General features: G+C 44.5%; 1 protein-coding gene across 5 annotated transcripts in view; it reads left to right on the top strand.

Annotated features, from left to right (window-relative positions):
- Nucleotides 1-17,673, top strand: part of MGST2 (microsomal glutathione S-transferase 2) — a 44,175-nt gene that overhangs the window by 2,710 nt on the left and 23,792 nt on the right. For 4 of the 5 annotated variants that reach the window (XR_004438136.1, XM_033215314.1, XM_033215312.1 and 1 more), the window contains exon 2: nucleotides 10,170-10,269. The exons of the other annotated variant lie outside the window; for it this stretch is intronic. Coding sequence is in view for 3 of the 4 variants with exons in the window: in XM_033215314.1 (XP_033071205.1) it covers nucleotides 10,170-10,269 (100 nt within the window). In the remaining variant the exon portion in view is untranslated. The remainder of the gene's footprint in view (nucleotides 1-10,169; nucleotides 10,270-17,673) is intronic. 5 annotated transcript variants of the gene reach the window in all.

A 17,673-nucleotide genomic window follows, 5' to 3' on the forward strand; every position in this document is an offset into this window, starting at 1 on the left:
GGAAGTGGGGCATGGGCTTCCAGGTCATAGGTAGATTTCAAGATTTTCTGATTGGCAATTGATTAAAAGAGTTTATCTACAGACTTCAAATCCATAGAAGGGAGTGCCTGCGTTAAGATAAGGGGTTGTGGAGGCCAAGGTTCTTACTATGCAGATGTAGCTTCCAGGTAGCAGCCTTTGGAGAGAATAGATTGAAAATGTTTCTTATGAGACTTAAAAAGGTGCCAGACTCTGTTAATTCTCTCCTGGATCAGAGAAAAGACCTGGAAAGGGAAAGGGATTTTCTACAGAATGTAGACTTTTCCCACAAGAGACAACTTTGCAGGACCATTTCAGGACATGACAAAAATATATTTTAGGGTAAAATACTTCAATTTCTTTCAAGGCCTGCTATCTGTCATGTGATACTATACTAGAGTCAGACTGGAATTTGGTGTCTTATTGCTACAAAAAGTCTTAAGTGTTAGTTTTTTAAAGGGAAGGTTAGGGTTAAAGAAACACACACACACACACACACACACACACACACACACACACAGAGGCTTTACAACAGCACAGGTATATTGCAGAAACCTGTGGAGGTTGGGGACCAGCTTAATGCCAGAGCCCACCATTGCTTACAGGTGGGGTACGTATAGGTATGGGCAGGAGGGGTTTGGGCAGTATGGTTTGCTGCCCTGGAGGATATTGGTAAGATGTTCCTATGGTCAGATGGTTTGGCCAGGGATGTTCCCTGGGCTCTTTGTCCAGCAGGATTTGATAGGGATATTTCTTCAGTTGGGACTTTGCTTGGCAGGGATGATAAGGATGTTCCTGTGTCTTGTGGTCAGGTGGCTAGGCAGGCTGTTTCTCAGGGCCTGAACCCTCATGGCATGCTTCACTTTGACTAAGGTCTGTGAAATGGCAGGGGGCGTACAAAATGGTGCAGTTTGGACTAACATTAAGGTCTGTTTTAATGTTAATGCTGGTCAGTTGTGCCTGAATTCCAACGGGAGGAGGATATAATGAGGCACGTCTGACACCTTTTTCCCATCATGGCATGAACGCATTTTTTAGGTGAACTTTGGAATGCCCTTGGCTGAGAGGAGGACTCCATTTAGATGGTTGAGTGGCTTAGAATTTTAGTTTTGGTTTACAAAGGATACAGAGAGAGTGTAAGAGGGAGACAGAGAGAGGAAGACACAACCGTTTAGCTGGCATCAGGAACCAGAATTTGCTCCTTTTGCAAATCTGGTGTTCATGGAGTTGGGACACCATGTGCCATGGTTGAAGCAGCTTAGGTTTTGCAGACAGACAGAGCTGTATCTGTTAGTCTAGCCACTTCCCAGTTGGGTGTCCCTGTTCAGGATACACTGCCCTTCAATGTCACCATCAAAGAGAGTTTAATCGGACCCTGGGGAGGAAATCCCACCACAGTGCCTGGCCCCATGTAGGCGCTTAGCACTGGCAGTTCCCATCCTAAGTTCCTTCTTCGAAGAGAGAAGTTTCTGCTGCATGGAGAGGTAGCGACAGGGTGAAGGAACCCAGCTGTGGCTGGGTGGGCATCACAGGGGTAAGGGGCAGAGAGAAAGCTTCCCCTTCACCCTCAGAAGGTTCACTGAAAATCAACTGACAAAAGGCAGATTAATAGGAGAAAGGGTATGGCAATGTATTTAAATATTCACAGCAATAATCCAAAGGGGTACAGCAGCTTATATACTGTTTCTTCACAGGGGAGGGAGGAAATGAGGAATGCAGACAATTCTTTTGAGTGGTAGTAAACGATTATTAGGGAGAATGAACGGACTGGGAGACAAAGTAACTTGCCAATGATTCTCTTTGGAATTGGATGGGCCAGAGGGGCAGGCTTAATCTGGAGGGAAAGTTCATCCAGGTGTGTGCATTCCTCGGTCTTCTTTTCCACATGAGATAATGAGGTCTGAGGGAGGAGAGGGCAGGCAGTTGTGTTTGTCTTAGGGGGTCTGGTTTCTAGGTAGATAACGGAGCTTCAGAGGACTGCCCAGCCTTATCCTGTGTGCCTTGGTAGAGACCACGGGTTGAGACAGGAAGCAGTGGAGAGGTCACAAAGACCTTGGGGCCGCTTCTTTAGTTCAGTCATATTTTGAGGTGCAATATTCTGATTTCCTTCGGGGGTGTTAACAGAAATACCAAACTCTGTGAAATCTTTTAAAGAGGTTTATTCTGAGCCAATATGAGTGACCATGGCTCGGAGAAAACACAAACCCAAGAAACCTTCAGTGGGTGGTCCCAAGGCAATTGGGTTACAGTTTAGTTTTATACATTTTAAGGAGGCAGGAATTATAGGCAAAGACATAAATCAATACACGGAAGGTATCTACTGGTTCAGCCCCAAAGGGTGGGATATCTTAAAGCGGGGGGCTTACAGGTTATAAGTGGACTCAGATTCTCGAATTTGCAACTGGTTAAAGGAGTAAAGCTTTGTTTAAAGACTTGAATTCAGCACAAAGAAATGCTTACATTAAGGTGGTGGCTGGTATGGTGGTTCATGCCTTAATCGCACTTTGGGTGACGAACGTGGGCAGATTGAGCCAGGAGTTCAAGACCAGCCTGGGCAACATGATGAAATGCTGTCTCTATTAAAAATACAAAAACTTAGCCGAGTGTGGTAGTGCTCACCTGTAATCCCAGCCACTTGGGAGGCTGAGGTGTGAGAACTGCTTTAACCCATGGGTTGCAGTGAGCTGAGATCGTGCCACTGCACTCCAGACTGCGTGACAGTGAGACCCTATCTCAAAAAATAAAATAAAATAAAGAGATCTGTCATGTGATGCTATGCCAGAGTCAGTTGAAAAGTAAGCCACACACTGGGTTAATTTAAAAGAACTGGCCTAATGAGATTTGATGGCTTGTAGGGTGTGACTTAACCATTGCCTTGCAAGGCCTTAGGTCTTGTCTGCAATTTGGTGTCTTCTTACTGCAGCTGGCTTTGTTAGTCTTATGAGCTCCACTTTAACCTCAATCCTGGGCAGTTGTGCCTAAACTCCAAAAGGGCGGGGGCACAACCAGGTGTGTCCTACCTCCCTTCCCCTCATGGAATTCAGTTTTTCAGGTCTCTCTGGGGTTCCCTTGGCCAAGAGGGAGTCTATTCAGTTGTTTGGGGGCTCAGGATTTTATTTTTGGTTTCTCCCCAGCACATGTGTATCTCTGGAGAAAGCTAGGGAAAGAGGAAAGACAGGCAAAGCAAAAGAAGATTATTCTCAAGAGGTTTTAATGAACTCATAAGAAGGGAAATAAAGTTGAAACTACAGGAAAGAAGGTGAAATAGCACCCCACTCTCATCATATAGTCATCATATACATGTATATATTTTTTTAAGACAGAGTCTTGGTCTGTTGCCCAGGCTGGAGTGCAGTGGTGTGATCTCGGCTCACTGCAGCCTCCGCCTCCCAAGGTCAAGCAATTCTCCTGCCTCAGCCTCCCAAGTAGCTGGGACTACAGGCACGCCACCATGCCTGGCTAATTTTTGTTTTTGTTTTTGTTTTTGTTTTGTTTTTTTGAGATGGAGTCTCACTCTGTGGCCCAGACTGGAGTGTAGTGGTGCAATCTCGGCTCACTGCAACCTCTGCCTCCCGGGTTCAAGTGATTCTTCCAGCTCAGCCTCCTGAGTAGCTGGGACTACAGGCACACACCACTGCACCTGGCTAATTTTTGTATTTTTAGTGGAGATGGAGTTTCACCATGTTGGCCAGGCTGGTCTTGATCGCCTGACCTAAAGTGATCCACCCGCTTCAGCCTCCCAAAGTGCTGGGATTACAGGCACGAACTACCGCACCCGGCCCCACTGTCATCATATTATTCCAAAAATAGCCATGGTCTCTCTGAGGCCCCTGACCTGAGAGAACAGAAGGGCTTCTCTCTCTTTGGGCTGGAGGTGAGCCCAGCTGAATCCTCTTTCTTGGGGCTGGGCTGGGAGTAGGTGGGATATCTCAGTACCTCTTCCATTTACTGAAGCTCATTCCTCACACGTGCTAGTGTCACAAACAGATGCCCGCTGGGTGCAATTAGCATAGGAAAATATAGCATTTTTAAAGCTTGCTTACTACCAGCCTCATTTTGAAGCTCTAGTCTCTTGTGCATTACTAATTCATAAGTCTAGGAGCACATATCTTTCATTATTTCCATTTTATAGGTGGAAACAAGAAGACGTGCCAAGTATTTTCTGCAAGGCTGTGAAGCATGTTAGAAGCAATGGTAATAGCAGGTGCAGAGTGGCCAAGTCCTCATTTCCCCCTCAAAGAACAAATCCCTTTAGCCGGGCCCATGAGTCATTGGCCTTTCCAGATTGATGCTGCCCTGGAGGGATGGAGCCCAGGGTTGGAGACAGTCAGGGCCCATCTGTACATTCCTTCTCCTCACTCAGGCTGCAGTATGAATGAGAAAAACTCCAATCCCAAGCATTTACACACTTTTTTTTTTGACTCGGAGTGCAGTGGTGCAATCTCAGCTCACTTCAACCTCTGCCTCCTGGGTTTCAGCAAATCTGCTTCAGCAGGAGTAGTAGCTGGGACTGCAGGTGTGCACCACCAAACCCGGCTAATTTTTGTATTTTTAGTAGAGATGGTGTTTCACCATGTTGGCCGGGCTTGTCTCAAACTCCTGACCCTAGGTGATCTGCTCACCTCAGCCTCCCAAAGTGTTGGGATTACAGGTGTGAGCTACTGGGCCGGCCAGCATTTACACACTTTAGATATTCAGTGACAATGATTAAATCGTAAACAACAGCTTTTTGTAGCAAAAGGGGATTAGTGGAAGGGAAGAGCCTGCTTTGAGGGCCGTTTCTACACCAGGATCAATATTGACTTCTTATGAGAGGGGAGGTCATATAGGAAACACATTGCTTCTAATACTCTAACACAGGGAGAGACCCAAACTACACACTTGGTGTGGAATTTTAAAAGGAAGCCATTTTTAAAACATTAGCACATAGGAAACAGATACTGAGGTACTCAAACAAGTCACACAAAGGGGTAGTGGGGGAGACAACTGGTAAGGAACTAAAACTGAAAGAAATAATGCGAAGGGAAGTAAGAAGTGCTGTAACCCAACTGAACGTGGGCCCATTCACCCAGCACACAGAAACAAACACAAGCACCAGGATTTGCAGTGACAGAAAGGGAGGCATTGATTGCAGGGTGCCAAGCAAGGAGAACTGGGCAGCTAACGCTTAACACCCTAACTCCCCAATGGCTTTCCGGCAAGGGTTTTACAATTTTATTTATTTTATTATTATTTGAAACAGGGTCTTGCTCTGTCACCCAGGCTGGAGTACAGTGATCCTGGCTCATCGCAGCCTTGTCCTCCCAGGCTCAAGCGATCCTGCCTACTCAGCCTCCTAAGTAGCTGAGACTACAGGTGTGCACCATCACCACACCTGTATTTTTGTATTTTTATTTTATAGACATGGGGTCTCACTATGTTATCCAGGCTCGTCTCAAACTCCTGGGCTCAAGCAGTCCTCCTGTCTCAGTGTCCCAGAAGGATTACAGGTGTGAGCCACCACACCTAAATGGGTTTTTAAAATTTGTTTTATAGAGATAGGGTCATACTTTCTTGCCCAGGTTGGTCTTGAACTCCTAGTCTCAAGGGATCCTCCTACCTCAGCCTCCTAACATTCTGGATTACAGGAGTAAGCGACCAGATTTGGCCCAAGCAAGGGTTTTTAAAGGCAGGGGTACATTTCAGGAAAGCAGAAGGTAATGGAAAAATAATAAATCAATACTTGGAGGTTATACCTTGGTTTGGCCCCAAAAGGCAGGATATCTTGACACAGGGGCTTACAGGCCACAGGTGGATTCAGAGATTCTTTAGTTTGCAGTTGGTTAAGGGAGCAAGGCTTTGTCTAAACACTTGGGGTCAGCAGAAAGAAATGTTAAGGTTCTAAACTAAAAAGTATCTGAGACAAGTCTCAATCAATTTAGAAAATTTATTTTGCCAGGGTTAAGGATGTGCCTGTGACACAGCCTCAGGGGGTCCTGACAACATGTGCCCAAGGTGGTCAGGGCACAGCCTGGTTATATACATTTTAGGGAGACATGAGACATCAATTCATCTATGTCAGATGTACGTTGGTTCAATCCGGAAAGGCGAGACAACTCAAAGTGTGTATGCAGGTCATAGGTAGATAGGAGACATTTTTTTGAGTTTCTGATTAGCCTTTTACTGAATCAAAGGAAGCAATCAAATATGTATTTCAGGCGGGTGGATCCCTTGAGGTCAGGAGTTCAAGACCAGCCTGGCCAACATGGTGAAACCCCATCTCTACTAACTATACAAAAACTAGCTGGGCGTGGTGGCACGTACCTGTAATCCCAGCTACTCAGGAGGCTGAGGCAGGATAATTGCTTGAACCTGTGAGGTGGAGGTTGCAGTGAGCTGAGATCACGCCACTGCACTCCAGCACAGGTGACAGAATGAGACTATCTTATTTAGGAATAGAATGGGAGGCAGGTTTGTCCAATGCAGTTCCCAGCTTGACTTTTCCCTTTGGCTTAGTGATTTGGAGGTCCCGAGATTTATTTTCCTTTCACAAGGTTTGACCTGTGTGTGTGATTCTCTACAGGCCCCTCGGGAGGAGATTTAGAACAGGGAATGGTGGTCAGAATTCAGTCCTCGGTTCCCGCTTAGCTGAGGTCTGTGTGACAGTGGTCAGCATTTTCCATCTGGTAGGGGTCCTGGTTTCTGAGAAACAACTCAAGAACCTATGTTAAGATGTTGCCTTTAGTTTCTATGGGGAACTGAACATCTTGTAACTCTATCTTATTTGGGTGACTATTATTTAAACTATTATTACCTTCTCGCTTAGTGGGTCTGAAGGCTAGCAAGGTGCTTGGAACTTCCCTTGAAGGAACTCAAGAGTTTTTTTTTATTTCCATGCTTGAGGTGGCTGACAGGTCCCTAAGAGTGTTCCTTGCCCTGTCTCAATGCCAGAAGTTTATTATGGGGTAAAAAGAGGAAGTTAAGGACAGGAGGCAAGACCTATTGAGGGCTCAAAAACTGACAGAGGAGGAAGTGTGGATGCGGAAGTGAAAGAAGTCCACAGAACTCATCACAAGATGAAGGTGGACCCAGGCATCAGAGTTGATTATCTAATGAAATAAAGGAGAAGAAGGTCATAATGTTTTATAACAGGGAAACTTCGGCAGGCAGGGAGCCATCATCCCCAGAGTTACCTTGTACAGGGTGTCAGAGCCCTGGCAATGGAAAGTGATTGGCCCACAGGGAGTAAGAATTTACCGACAACAGTATAGGTTTGAATAGGAAAGTTTTAATAGATTGAGAGAAAGCTGCTGAAGAATGCAACGGGCTGCCTTAGCGAGAGGACTGAGCATGCCGGGGGTGGGGGGGGGGGGCGGATTTTCCTTAGGGGTATTTATGGACCTTAAAGCAAGAGCTTAGGGGTAATTTGGTCCATATTAGCCATGTATGTCATGATGAATGATTACATTTGTAGACATTTTGGTGTCGTAATGTCAGCAAGGGTTGCACAATGAGTTTCGTCATGCATGCATTCCAGAGACGTATAGAGGTAGAGAAAGTCTAGTTACGTATAAATTTTGGAGAACGAAGCCTGAAACCGGCTTTAGGTATAGGGAAGATCAATTACTTCTAAATTCCTCAGATGAGGAGTTCTGCCTCTGGATGGTCTGCTTCATGGGCACCAGGTGGTCTTTACTCTCTTTAGTGGCCCCCTCCCTCCTGGCCTCCTCATCTCCAGGCAATCTTTATGTCACTATAGATTCATTTGCATTTTGAGAATTTTATATAAATGAAATTATATGGTAGTACTCTTTTTTGAAAATCCTTGCTTTCATTCAGCATAATTATTTTGAGATTCACTCATTTTTGGGGGTTATCAATAGTTTATTCCTTTTTCTTATTGTTAAGTAGTATCCCATTGTATGGCTCTGTCATGATTTATTTATCTACTCGCTTGTTGATGGACACTCATATGAGTCAGGGTTCTCCAGAGAAACAGAATCAATACATACACTCACACATACACACACACGGAGAATTATTTTAAGGAATTGGCTCACACAACTGTGGGGGCTGGCAAGTCTGAAATCTGCAGGAAAGGCTGGTAGGCAAAAGTTGATGTTACAATCTGGTGTTGAAGGGAGACTGGAGGCAGAAGTCCTTTCTCTTTGTGGGACCTCAGTCTTCCCTCCTAGGGCCTTCAACTGATTGGATGAGGCCCACCCACATTAAGGAGGGTAATCTGCTTTACTCTAAATCAATTGATTTCAATATTAATCACATCTAAAAAAAATACCTTCACAGCAACATTTAGGCTGGTGTTTGACCAAACAGCCAGGCACCATATGCTAGCCAAGTTGATGCATAAAATTAGCCATCACAGAGTTGTTCCTGTTACAAACAAAGCTGCTGTATTTGTGTACAATTCTTTGTACTGAAGGAAATAAAAATATTTTACCCAAGATAGATTTCTTTGACAGATTTTGAAATGGCCCTGCAAAGCTGTTTTTTTGTGGGGGAACTTTGCATTGTGGAGAATCTCCATTAATGCAGCCAGGCCTTCCCTTGTCCAGATCTGGGAGAGATTAATGGAGTCTGACACCTGTAAAGATCTGGAAGGAACGCTTACCATCTATTTTCTCTGAGGGGCTGCCATCTGTGAGATTTCATCTGCATAACATGACCCCCTTGGCTAGCTGAGCCTCCTCTTCTTCCCCTCCCATATCCTGTCTTGCCACTAAAACCTGACTTACCACCATAATCTGTTTTTTTTGGCCACGTTCTGAGCCTGCATTGTTTCTGTGAACCCAAAATATCTGATAGGTCTCAACCAATTTAGAAAGTTTATTTTGTCAAGGCGAAGGACACGCCGCCCGTGACACAGCCTCAGGAGGTCCTGATGACATGTGCCCAAGGTGGTCAGGGTACAGTTTGCTTTTATACATTTCAGAGGGATATGAGACATCATTCAGTATGTGTAACATGTACATTGGTTTGGTCCGGGTATGGCAGGGAAACTCAAAGCAGGGGCTTCCAGGTCATAGATAGATAAGAGATAAAGGTTGCATTCTTTTGAGTCCTTGATAAGCCTTTCACTGAATACACAATTTAGTCTGGCTCAGTGAATCTGCATTTTTTTTTTTTTTTTTCTGAGATGGAGTTTCACTCTTGTTGCCCAGGCTGGAGTGCAATGGCGTGATCTCGGCTCACCGCAACCTCTGCCTCCCGGGTTCAAGTGATTATCCTGTCTCAGCCTCCTGAGCAGTTGGAATTACAGGCATGCACCACCACGCCCAGCAAATTTTTTGTATTTTTAGTAGAGACAGGGTTTCTCCATGTTGGTCAGGCTGGTCTGGAACTCCCAACCTCAGGTGATCCATCCACCTCAGCCTCCTAAAGTGCTGGGATTACAAGCGTGAGCCACTGACTGGCGCATTTTTACATAAGCAATCAGATATGCATTTGTCTCAGGTGAGCAGAGGGATGACTTTCACAGCACCTGTGAAGATAAGCTTTTCCTTGTAGGCAAATTGTGCTTTGTAGCTATCTTATTTAGGAATTAAAATGGGAGGCTGGTTTGCCTGCTGGAGTTCTCAGCTTGACTTTTCCCTTGGCTTAGTGATTTTGGGGTCCTGAGATTTATTTTCCTGTCACATTTCTGTAGCCTCAAGATGGCATATGAATTTCTGTACCTCACTGTGGGGCTGCGTCTTTGTTCTGAAGGCTGCTATGTATACATATAAAATAAATGTGTGTGATCTTTCTTTTAACTTCTGTTAATTAATCTGCCTCATGTCAGTGATTTTCAGTGAACCTCCAGGGGGCCAAGGGCTTTGGCCCCTGGAGTATGGACATACAATTTCGTTTCTCTTAGGGAAATACTTATGAGTGGAATGACTGGGTTATACATTGGGGGTGTGTCTAACTAAAAGACTCCCTTCCAAACTGTTTTTCAAAGTGGTCGTACCATTTTACATTCCCAACCAGCATTGTATGAAAGTTTCAGTTGTTCTCATATCCTCTCCTGTCTTTTTTAATTGCTATCATCTATCTTTTTGATTTTAAACATTCTAATAGCTTTGTAGTACTATCTAATTGTGATTTAAATTTGCATTTCGCTAATGACTGATGATGTGCCCCATCTTTAATGCAACATTTCCCTTTACTTGCAGGTTATTTTGCTTTGCAAGTTGGAAAGGCAAGATTAAAATACAAAGTTACACCCCCAGCAGTCACTGGGTCACCAGAGTTTGAGAGAGTATTTCGGGCACAGTAAGTAATGCTTCTTCTACCCTTCATGGATCTGTGCCTTTCATAGAGACACAATTCCTGACTAGGGGAAAGGGGTATGGAGAAGACCCTAAGTTCATGTGCAATATCTAGTTATAACAAGTCACTCTTTGCAGCCAAGACTGTTCTCAGAATCCATAAAGTTTGAAGGGTTTGGGACATGAAGTCTCTGCCCACATGTATTACCAATTCAGCAGGGTGTATTTACAGAAAAGGCTGGGAGGATCTCAGGAGGGACTGCTGTGTCTCCCAAGCAGGGTCACTGGGTCAAAGAGGCCCCCTGGAGCCTTGTGAGACCACAACAATCTGAAGTTGGATTAGCTATGCTACAATTTTCTATCTTATTTTTTCCTCCCTACTTCAAAACAGAGGTAGATCAGGATTCATCTTCTGCCAGTTTCTCTGTGAACCATATCTTAAAATCAGAAACCTGTAAGAATGAGAAAGCTTGCCAGCTCACATGCATGCACCATGTTTTTGATCATCTTGTGCTCTTGTTTTTTCAGACCCACACAGAATGTTCCACCATAAACATTATGAACTTGCCTGCTGCAAGAATGCTAGGGCGTCCTTTATATTTCATCCCCCAAAATAAGTGCTTTAAGAAACATTTCATGCATCACTACTGATATATCATTGGGTTCTTTTGTTACAATCTTGGGATTTTTCGTTTATGTTGACTAGTGAGATTGGCCTATACTTTGCCTTTCTTGTCTGGTTCTTGTCTCATTTTGATACAGATGAACCTAGTCTCAACTGAGTTGGAGGACGCATCCTGTTCTATTTTCTCAGATAACTTTTTTTTTTTTTTTTTTGAGACGGAGTCTGGCTCTGTTGTCCAGGCTGGAGTGCAGTGGCGCCATCTCGGCTCACTGCAAGCTCCGCCTCCCGGATTCACACCATTCTCCCGCCTCAGCCTCCCGAGCAGCTGGGACCACAGGTGACTGCCACCACGCCTGGCTAATTTTTTGTGTTTTTAGTAGAGACAGGGTTTCACCGTGTTAGCCAGGATGGTCTTGATCGCCTGACCTTGTGATCCGCCCTCCGTAGCCTCCCAAAGTGCTGGGATTACACCGTGCCCAGCCTCTTCTCAGAGAATTTTAATAAGGTTGGAAGAGTGTATTCCTTCAAGGTTGTGTAGAACTTGCCTTAAAATAATCTGGGCCTGGCCGGGCGCGGTGGCTCAAGCCTGTAATCCCAGCACTTTGGGAGGCCGAGGCGGGTGGATCACGAGGTCAGGAGATCGAGACCCTCCTGGCTAACACGGTGAAACCCCGTCTCTACTAAAAATACAAAAAACTAGCCGGGCGCGGTGGCGGGCGCCTGTAGTCCCAGCTACTCGGAGGCTGAGGCGGGAGAATGGCGGGAACCCGGGAGGCGGAGTTTGCAGTGAACCAAGATCGCGCCACTGCACTCCAGCCTGGGCGAAACAGCGAGACTCCGTCTCAAAAAAAAAAAAAAAAAAAAAAAAAAATTATCTGGGCCTGATGTTTCTTGTGGAAAATTTTTAAATTATGGGATTTGCATTCTTTAATGATTATTGGACTAGGCAGGCTTTTTATTACATCTTGAATCAATTTTGGCAGGCCTTGGTCCTTGAGATGATAACAATGGTCTCTTGATTACCCACTTGCTCCAAGGAGGGTTTTACAGACTACTCCCTAGGCTTGAAAGTGTGGGGTGAATACCACCAGGAGTTCATGAGATAATTGTAAGAGGTGTGTAGTCTTGGTTTTAAATGACATTGAACTACATGATGAGAAGTCATTCTCATCTCAATTATCTTTGAATCCTTATGGTTATATCAAGTGGAAAGTATTAGTTTGGAGCCAGCATGTCCCACACCTCAAAATTAATGTTTATTTTTATCAAAGTTATACATGTACATGATCTGAAAATAAAGTGGAATTACAGGTTTTATGACAACAAATAACTCTTCCTTGTCCCTACCTCCCCTCACCCTCTCTATTCCTAGAGATAACCCCTTTTGACTACTACTTTGAGCATTTACTTCTGTATTTCTAAACATTATACTTTCACTGCTATTTATTGATTCACAAATTTTAGACATTGTCAATTGGCTTCTTTTAATGGAAGAAAGAATTTCATGCTCCTTTACTTCCTCTTTTCCTTACCTCATCCTTCCAGTAACATTATATCACTCTGTTGAGTTAAATCAATAGCCAATGTTTATATTATTGTGATTAAGAAAATAATGTTGAAAGCAGGGCCGTATAGTATACTGTGGTTACATTTCCTTCTTGTGCAATTTTTTTTTCCTAGGGTTAATAATTGTCTCTTTATTTCTTTGTTTGCTTAGTTTCATGCCCAAATCTTCTGCAGAACTGAAAATCTCCTTTCATTACATTCAAATGCATTAGATAATCTAGTAATACGTTTTTCTGTCTTGTAGTCATTTCTGCCTGAGTCCTCCACTTTTTGCTCCAAGCTGTGGGATGCTCTTGGTGCTTGCTGCACAGCTGCTGTCCTGGGACTTCCTGTCACTATCCTAGAAATTTCCCTTATACTCTCCTGATTTGGATTTCCTGGACCTCCTGTTTTCCTGTTTATTGGCCTTCTCTCTTATTTTAGTGAAGTGTGCCCTTCAGAAGCTTCCTGAGAGAGGGTGAATGTTTGGTAAAGTTTCGAGACTTCACATATCTGAAAATGCACCTGTATCTTGCCTCACAGTTAAGGGATGGCTTGGTTACGTACATTTCTGTATTAGAAATCCTTACCCTCAGAGTTTTTGAAAAAATTTGCTCCATGACTTCCTAGTTTCCGTTGATATTATTGAAATATTCTGTGCTATTCTGATTCTGGACCTTTTGTTTGGAAACTATGGAAGCTTCAGGATCTTGCCCGGCCTACTGTCCCAAGATGTTAATAGCATTGTGCTTGTTGAGAGACGTTTTCTTCACTGTGCTCAACCCCAGGTGAGGCCTTTTCACAGCCTGAAAACTCCCATCCTTCTGTTTTAGAATTTTTTTTAGTTTTAAAACAGGGCCTCACTCTGTCGCCTTGGCTGAAGTACAGTGGCACGATCTCTAGCTCACTGCAGCCTTGACCTGCCAGGCTCAGGCAATCCTCCTACCTCTGCCTCCTTAGTATCTGGGACTACAGATCCGTGCTACCATGCCCTGCTAATATTTGTATTTTTTGGTAGAGATGAGATTTCACCTTGTTGCCCTCGAACTTCTGGGCTCAAGCAATCTGCCCACCTCAGCCTCCCAAAGTGCTGGGACTACAGGTGTGAGCCACTACTCCTGGCCCAGAATATTTTTTAATATTATTTTTTCCCCCAAACTTCCTCTCCTTCATGTTCTCTGTTCTTTCATTCTTAAAACACACACTAGTTGTGTGTTAACCTCCAGGACTGATCCTCTAGTTTTCTTTTCAGGTTTTCATAGTTTTGAATTTTTGTTCTTTCAGAGGAATTTCCTCAACTTCTAACTTTTTAACTGAAATTTCAGATATCATAATTTTAATTTCCAGTAACTTATTTTTATTTTCTGATTGTTTTTTAGTTGTTGATACTGATGTTAAGCCATCACTTTTTTATTTCATTGATGCGGTTGATTCTCTCATATTTGAGGATTTTAGTTATAATTTAAAAAATTCTCTGTAACATTTCTGTTTCTTCCAAGTGTCTTCTTGTATTTTTTGGCCTTTGTCTTTCATTGGTATTTATTATTTACCCATTAAATATTTATTGAGCACCTCTGTGTACTGGGCATTGTTGTCATAGCTTGGCCTAGATCGATGAACACATCCGACAAAAATCCTTGCCCTCTTGGAGTTTGCTGAGGAAGCCAGAAAATAAACAATAAGCAGATGATATTATAAGAAAATAATATAAGCTGGGTATAGTAGCTCACACCTGTAATCCCAGGGAGTCAGGAGGCCCAGGTGGGAGGACTGCTTGAGACCAGAAGTTCAAGAGCAGCCTGAGCAACATAACAAGAGCCCGCTCTCTCTATTGAAAAATAAATTAAAAAATTAGCCACGTGTGGGTGCATACCTGTAGTCCTAGCTACTTGGGAGGCTAAGGTAGGTTGAGCCCAGGAGTTCAAGGCTTCAGTGAGCTATGATCATGCCACTATACTCCAGCTTGGGCAACAGAGAAAGACCCCAACTCAAAATAAAAGAGAACATAATATATTACGTTAGAAGGTAATTGGTGCTAAAAAAAAGAAAACAAAAAAAGATAGCATTGTAAGAGGGTATGGGATGGGTTCCTGGGGGGTGAGTTGGTGGTTTGTGATGTCCAATAGGGCCATGGGTGTAGGTCCTACTGAGAAGATGGCATTTGTGAACATGTAGAGAAAGAGCTCTTGGGTCAGAGAGAATAGTCAGGGAAAAGCCCTTAACTGGGGATACGCCTAGTGGGTTAGTCAGGAGGTCAGGGGGCTGCAGAGGAGGAGCCTGGTAGGGAGTGGGAGGAGGTCAAGTCAGAGAGGTCAGAGATGGCTGGGTCACACTGGGCCTTAAAGGCCACTGTAGGGGACTTTGGCTTTTCTCTGAGTGAAATGAAAAGTCATGACGGGGTTTAAAGCAAAAGAGTGACATGATCTTATCTTTTAAAAGGAGAATCCTGTTTGCTTTGCTGAGAAGAGTCTGTATGGAGGCATTGGTAGAAGCACAAAATTCATTTAGAAAGCTATAGCAACATTCCAGGCAAGAGATGATGGTGGCTGTGTTGCAGAATTTTTGCTCCTTAGTTCAGCTAAAACTGGGTTCCTGTCACATGGCCAGGAAAGATTAGGCATGCTGACACATTGAAGGATGAGTACTGCAGAATTTATTGGATGTAAAGGAAAAAAAAGGAAAAAAAACTCTCAGCAAAGCGAGAGGGGGTCCTACTCACAAGCCCCTGCCTCATAGGTTGATTCCAGGTCACCATCCATGAGCTGGAGACCAGGCTCCTCCCCCTGCACGAGGTGCGAACTTCCTGTGGCTCCTCCCCATTCCCCCAGTGAGCATGCGGGCTTTATTCAGAAAGAATCAATCTGGAAAGGGTGGGCGAACAGGGGCAGTTCTCCCTCAGGGTGGCGGGTTTCATCCTGGATGAGCAGTCCGGCCTTTCAGCCTTCAGGCTTTTTTAGAGTTGAGGGTTGGGTTTCACCAGGGACCCTTGGCTGTCTTCTGTCTCTGTCAGCTAGAGCCAGGGAGATAGCAGTGAAATGATGGCAAGTGGTCAGGTTCTGGATATATTTTGAGGGTAGACTCAATAGAATTTTCTGACATAATGAATGTGAAGTGTGAGAACAGTCAAGAATGGTTCTTGGATTATTGACCTGAGCATTCATCCCAAAGGATGATGTTGCGATGATCTGAGACAGAGAAGGCTGCAGGAGAAGCGGTTTTGGGGAAGTATTAGGAGGTTCGGTCTTGACGTGTTGTGTTTGAGATGTGGCTTATGCTACCATCAAGGAGAGGCCTTAAGCATTATGATCTACTAAGCTATTTGGATGGTTTATGATTGCATCATAAACTGACAAATACATTGTTGGTTACACCTCCAAGTAGAGAGGCAGCTGGATAAACAAATCTACATTTTAGGAGAGAGATCTGAGCTGGAAATATAAATTCAGGAGTCATTGGCACAGGAAGATGATTTACAGCCATGAGACTGGATAAAATCACTTAGGGGAGTGTGTAGGTGTATTATTCTGTTTTCACGCTGCTGATAAAGACGTACCCGAGACTGAGCAATTTAAAAAACAAAGAGGTTTAATTATACTTACAGTTCCATGTGGCTGGGGAAGCCTCACAATCATGGAGAAAGGCAAGTCACATCTTACATGGATGGCAGCAGGCAAAAAAAGAGAGGGCTTGTGCAGGGGAAAATGCCTCTTTTAAAAGCCATCAGTTTTTTTTTTTTTTTTTTTGAGGTGGAGTCTCACTCTGTCGCCCAGGCTAGAGTGCAGTGGCCGCAATCTTGGCTTGCTGCAACCTCCACCTCCCAAGTTCAAGCAATTCTTGTGCCTCAGCCTCCTGAGTACTGGAATTACAGGTGCCTGCCACCATGCCTAGCTAATTTTTCGTACTTTTAGTAGAGACAGGGTTTCACCATGTTGACTGGGCTGGTCTCGAATGCCTGCACTCAGGTGATCTGACTGCCTTGGCCTCCCAAAGTGGTGGGATTACAGGTATGAGCCACCGTACCCGGCCTAAAACCATCAGATCTTGTGAGACATATTCACTGTCACAAGAATGGCATGGGAAAGACTTGCCCCTATGATTCAATTACTCCTGCCAGGACCCTCCCACAACACGTGGGAATTCAAGATGAGACTGGGGTGGGGACACAGCCAAACCATATCAGTAGGTAAAGAAGAAAAGAGGACTGAGCCCTGATGGCATTAGGAGGTCAAGATGATGACAAGGGTCCTGCAGAGAGATCTGAATAAAGGAGATCTTAGGGGTTTTACCCAAACATCAGGTGTTAATAATTCACAACTGGCTGTTAAGAAAGAGGCATTAGGGAGTGATGTGGAAGCTCCATGTGCATGGCTAGGGCTTCTGATTGGTCAGGAGGCAGCTTTTTTCTGGAGAACCCCCAAAGTATCTGTAGGTAATCTTTCTGGTACCACTTGGTTTCTCTAGAGAAAACTCTTTAAACCTCCTTCAGCAGTTGAAGGAAAGAGGGTTGGAGATAGGATAATAGGCCTGACTTTTGAGAGTGCAGTAGGTAAAGACAGGAAGGTTTTTCGACTGTGCAGTGTGCAGCATGCAGATTCTAACTGTTTTCAGGACAGAATTTTACCCCTACCCTCTATTGTTCCTGAAGTCCCCAACAGCCTCTGGTTCTGTTTCTCCAGGCAATAGGCCTCCCACCTCTTGTGATGGGGAGCAGGGTGGGTCTCAGGAGTGGGAAGCATAGGTGGAGGGCAGCTAAGCCCTCCTTATTCAGTCTTTCAACCACTCTTATGTTCCAGCCTTTGGCCTCTGAGGTACCTGGGTGCCCAATTCCTGAGCTTCTTTTGATTCTGGGGTAAGGATGGTCTCAGTCTTCATTGCTTCTTGTTTCAGCGGGCACGTAGGTTTTGGCTTTCTGCACTCTGCTAGTGCAACCACTGTTCCTCCATGTGCTGTCTTTCTTGCACAAATTTGCTAATGTCTCTCTTCCACTCTTGAGAGCTTGTTCGGAGATTCTAGCAGGAGGGCGTAGCTACTCATATACCCTTGACTGAAAACTGGTCCTCCTGTATCGAGGATGGCCGTCCTCTTTGACTGAGCATGCAGCTTTGGGAGGGACACACATGGAGTGGGGAGGGAGGAAGGGAACACCCACCTAGCCAGCCAGATCAGCTGAATCAACCCTGGCAATTGATGGGGTGACCAATGTTGTAGCCAGATCACCCTCACTTCGTGTCTCTTACT

This window comes from Trachypithecus francoisi, unplaced genomic scaffold (assembly GCF_009764315.1).
Source record: "Trachypithecus francoisi isolate TF-2019V2 unplaced genomic scaffold, Tfra_2.0 Lachesis_group1, whole genome shotgun sequence".
NCBI classification, from domain to species: domain Eukaryota; kingdom Metazoa; phylum Chordata; class Mammalia; order Primates; family Cercopithecidae; genus Trachypithecus; species Trachypithecus francoisi.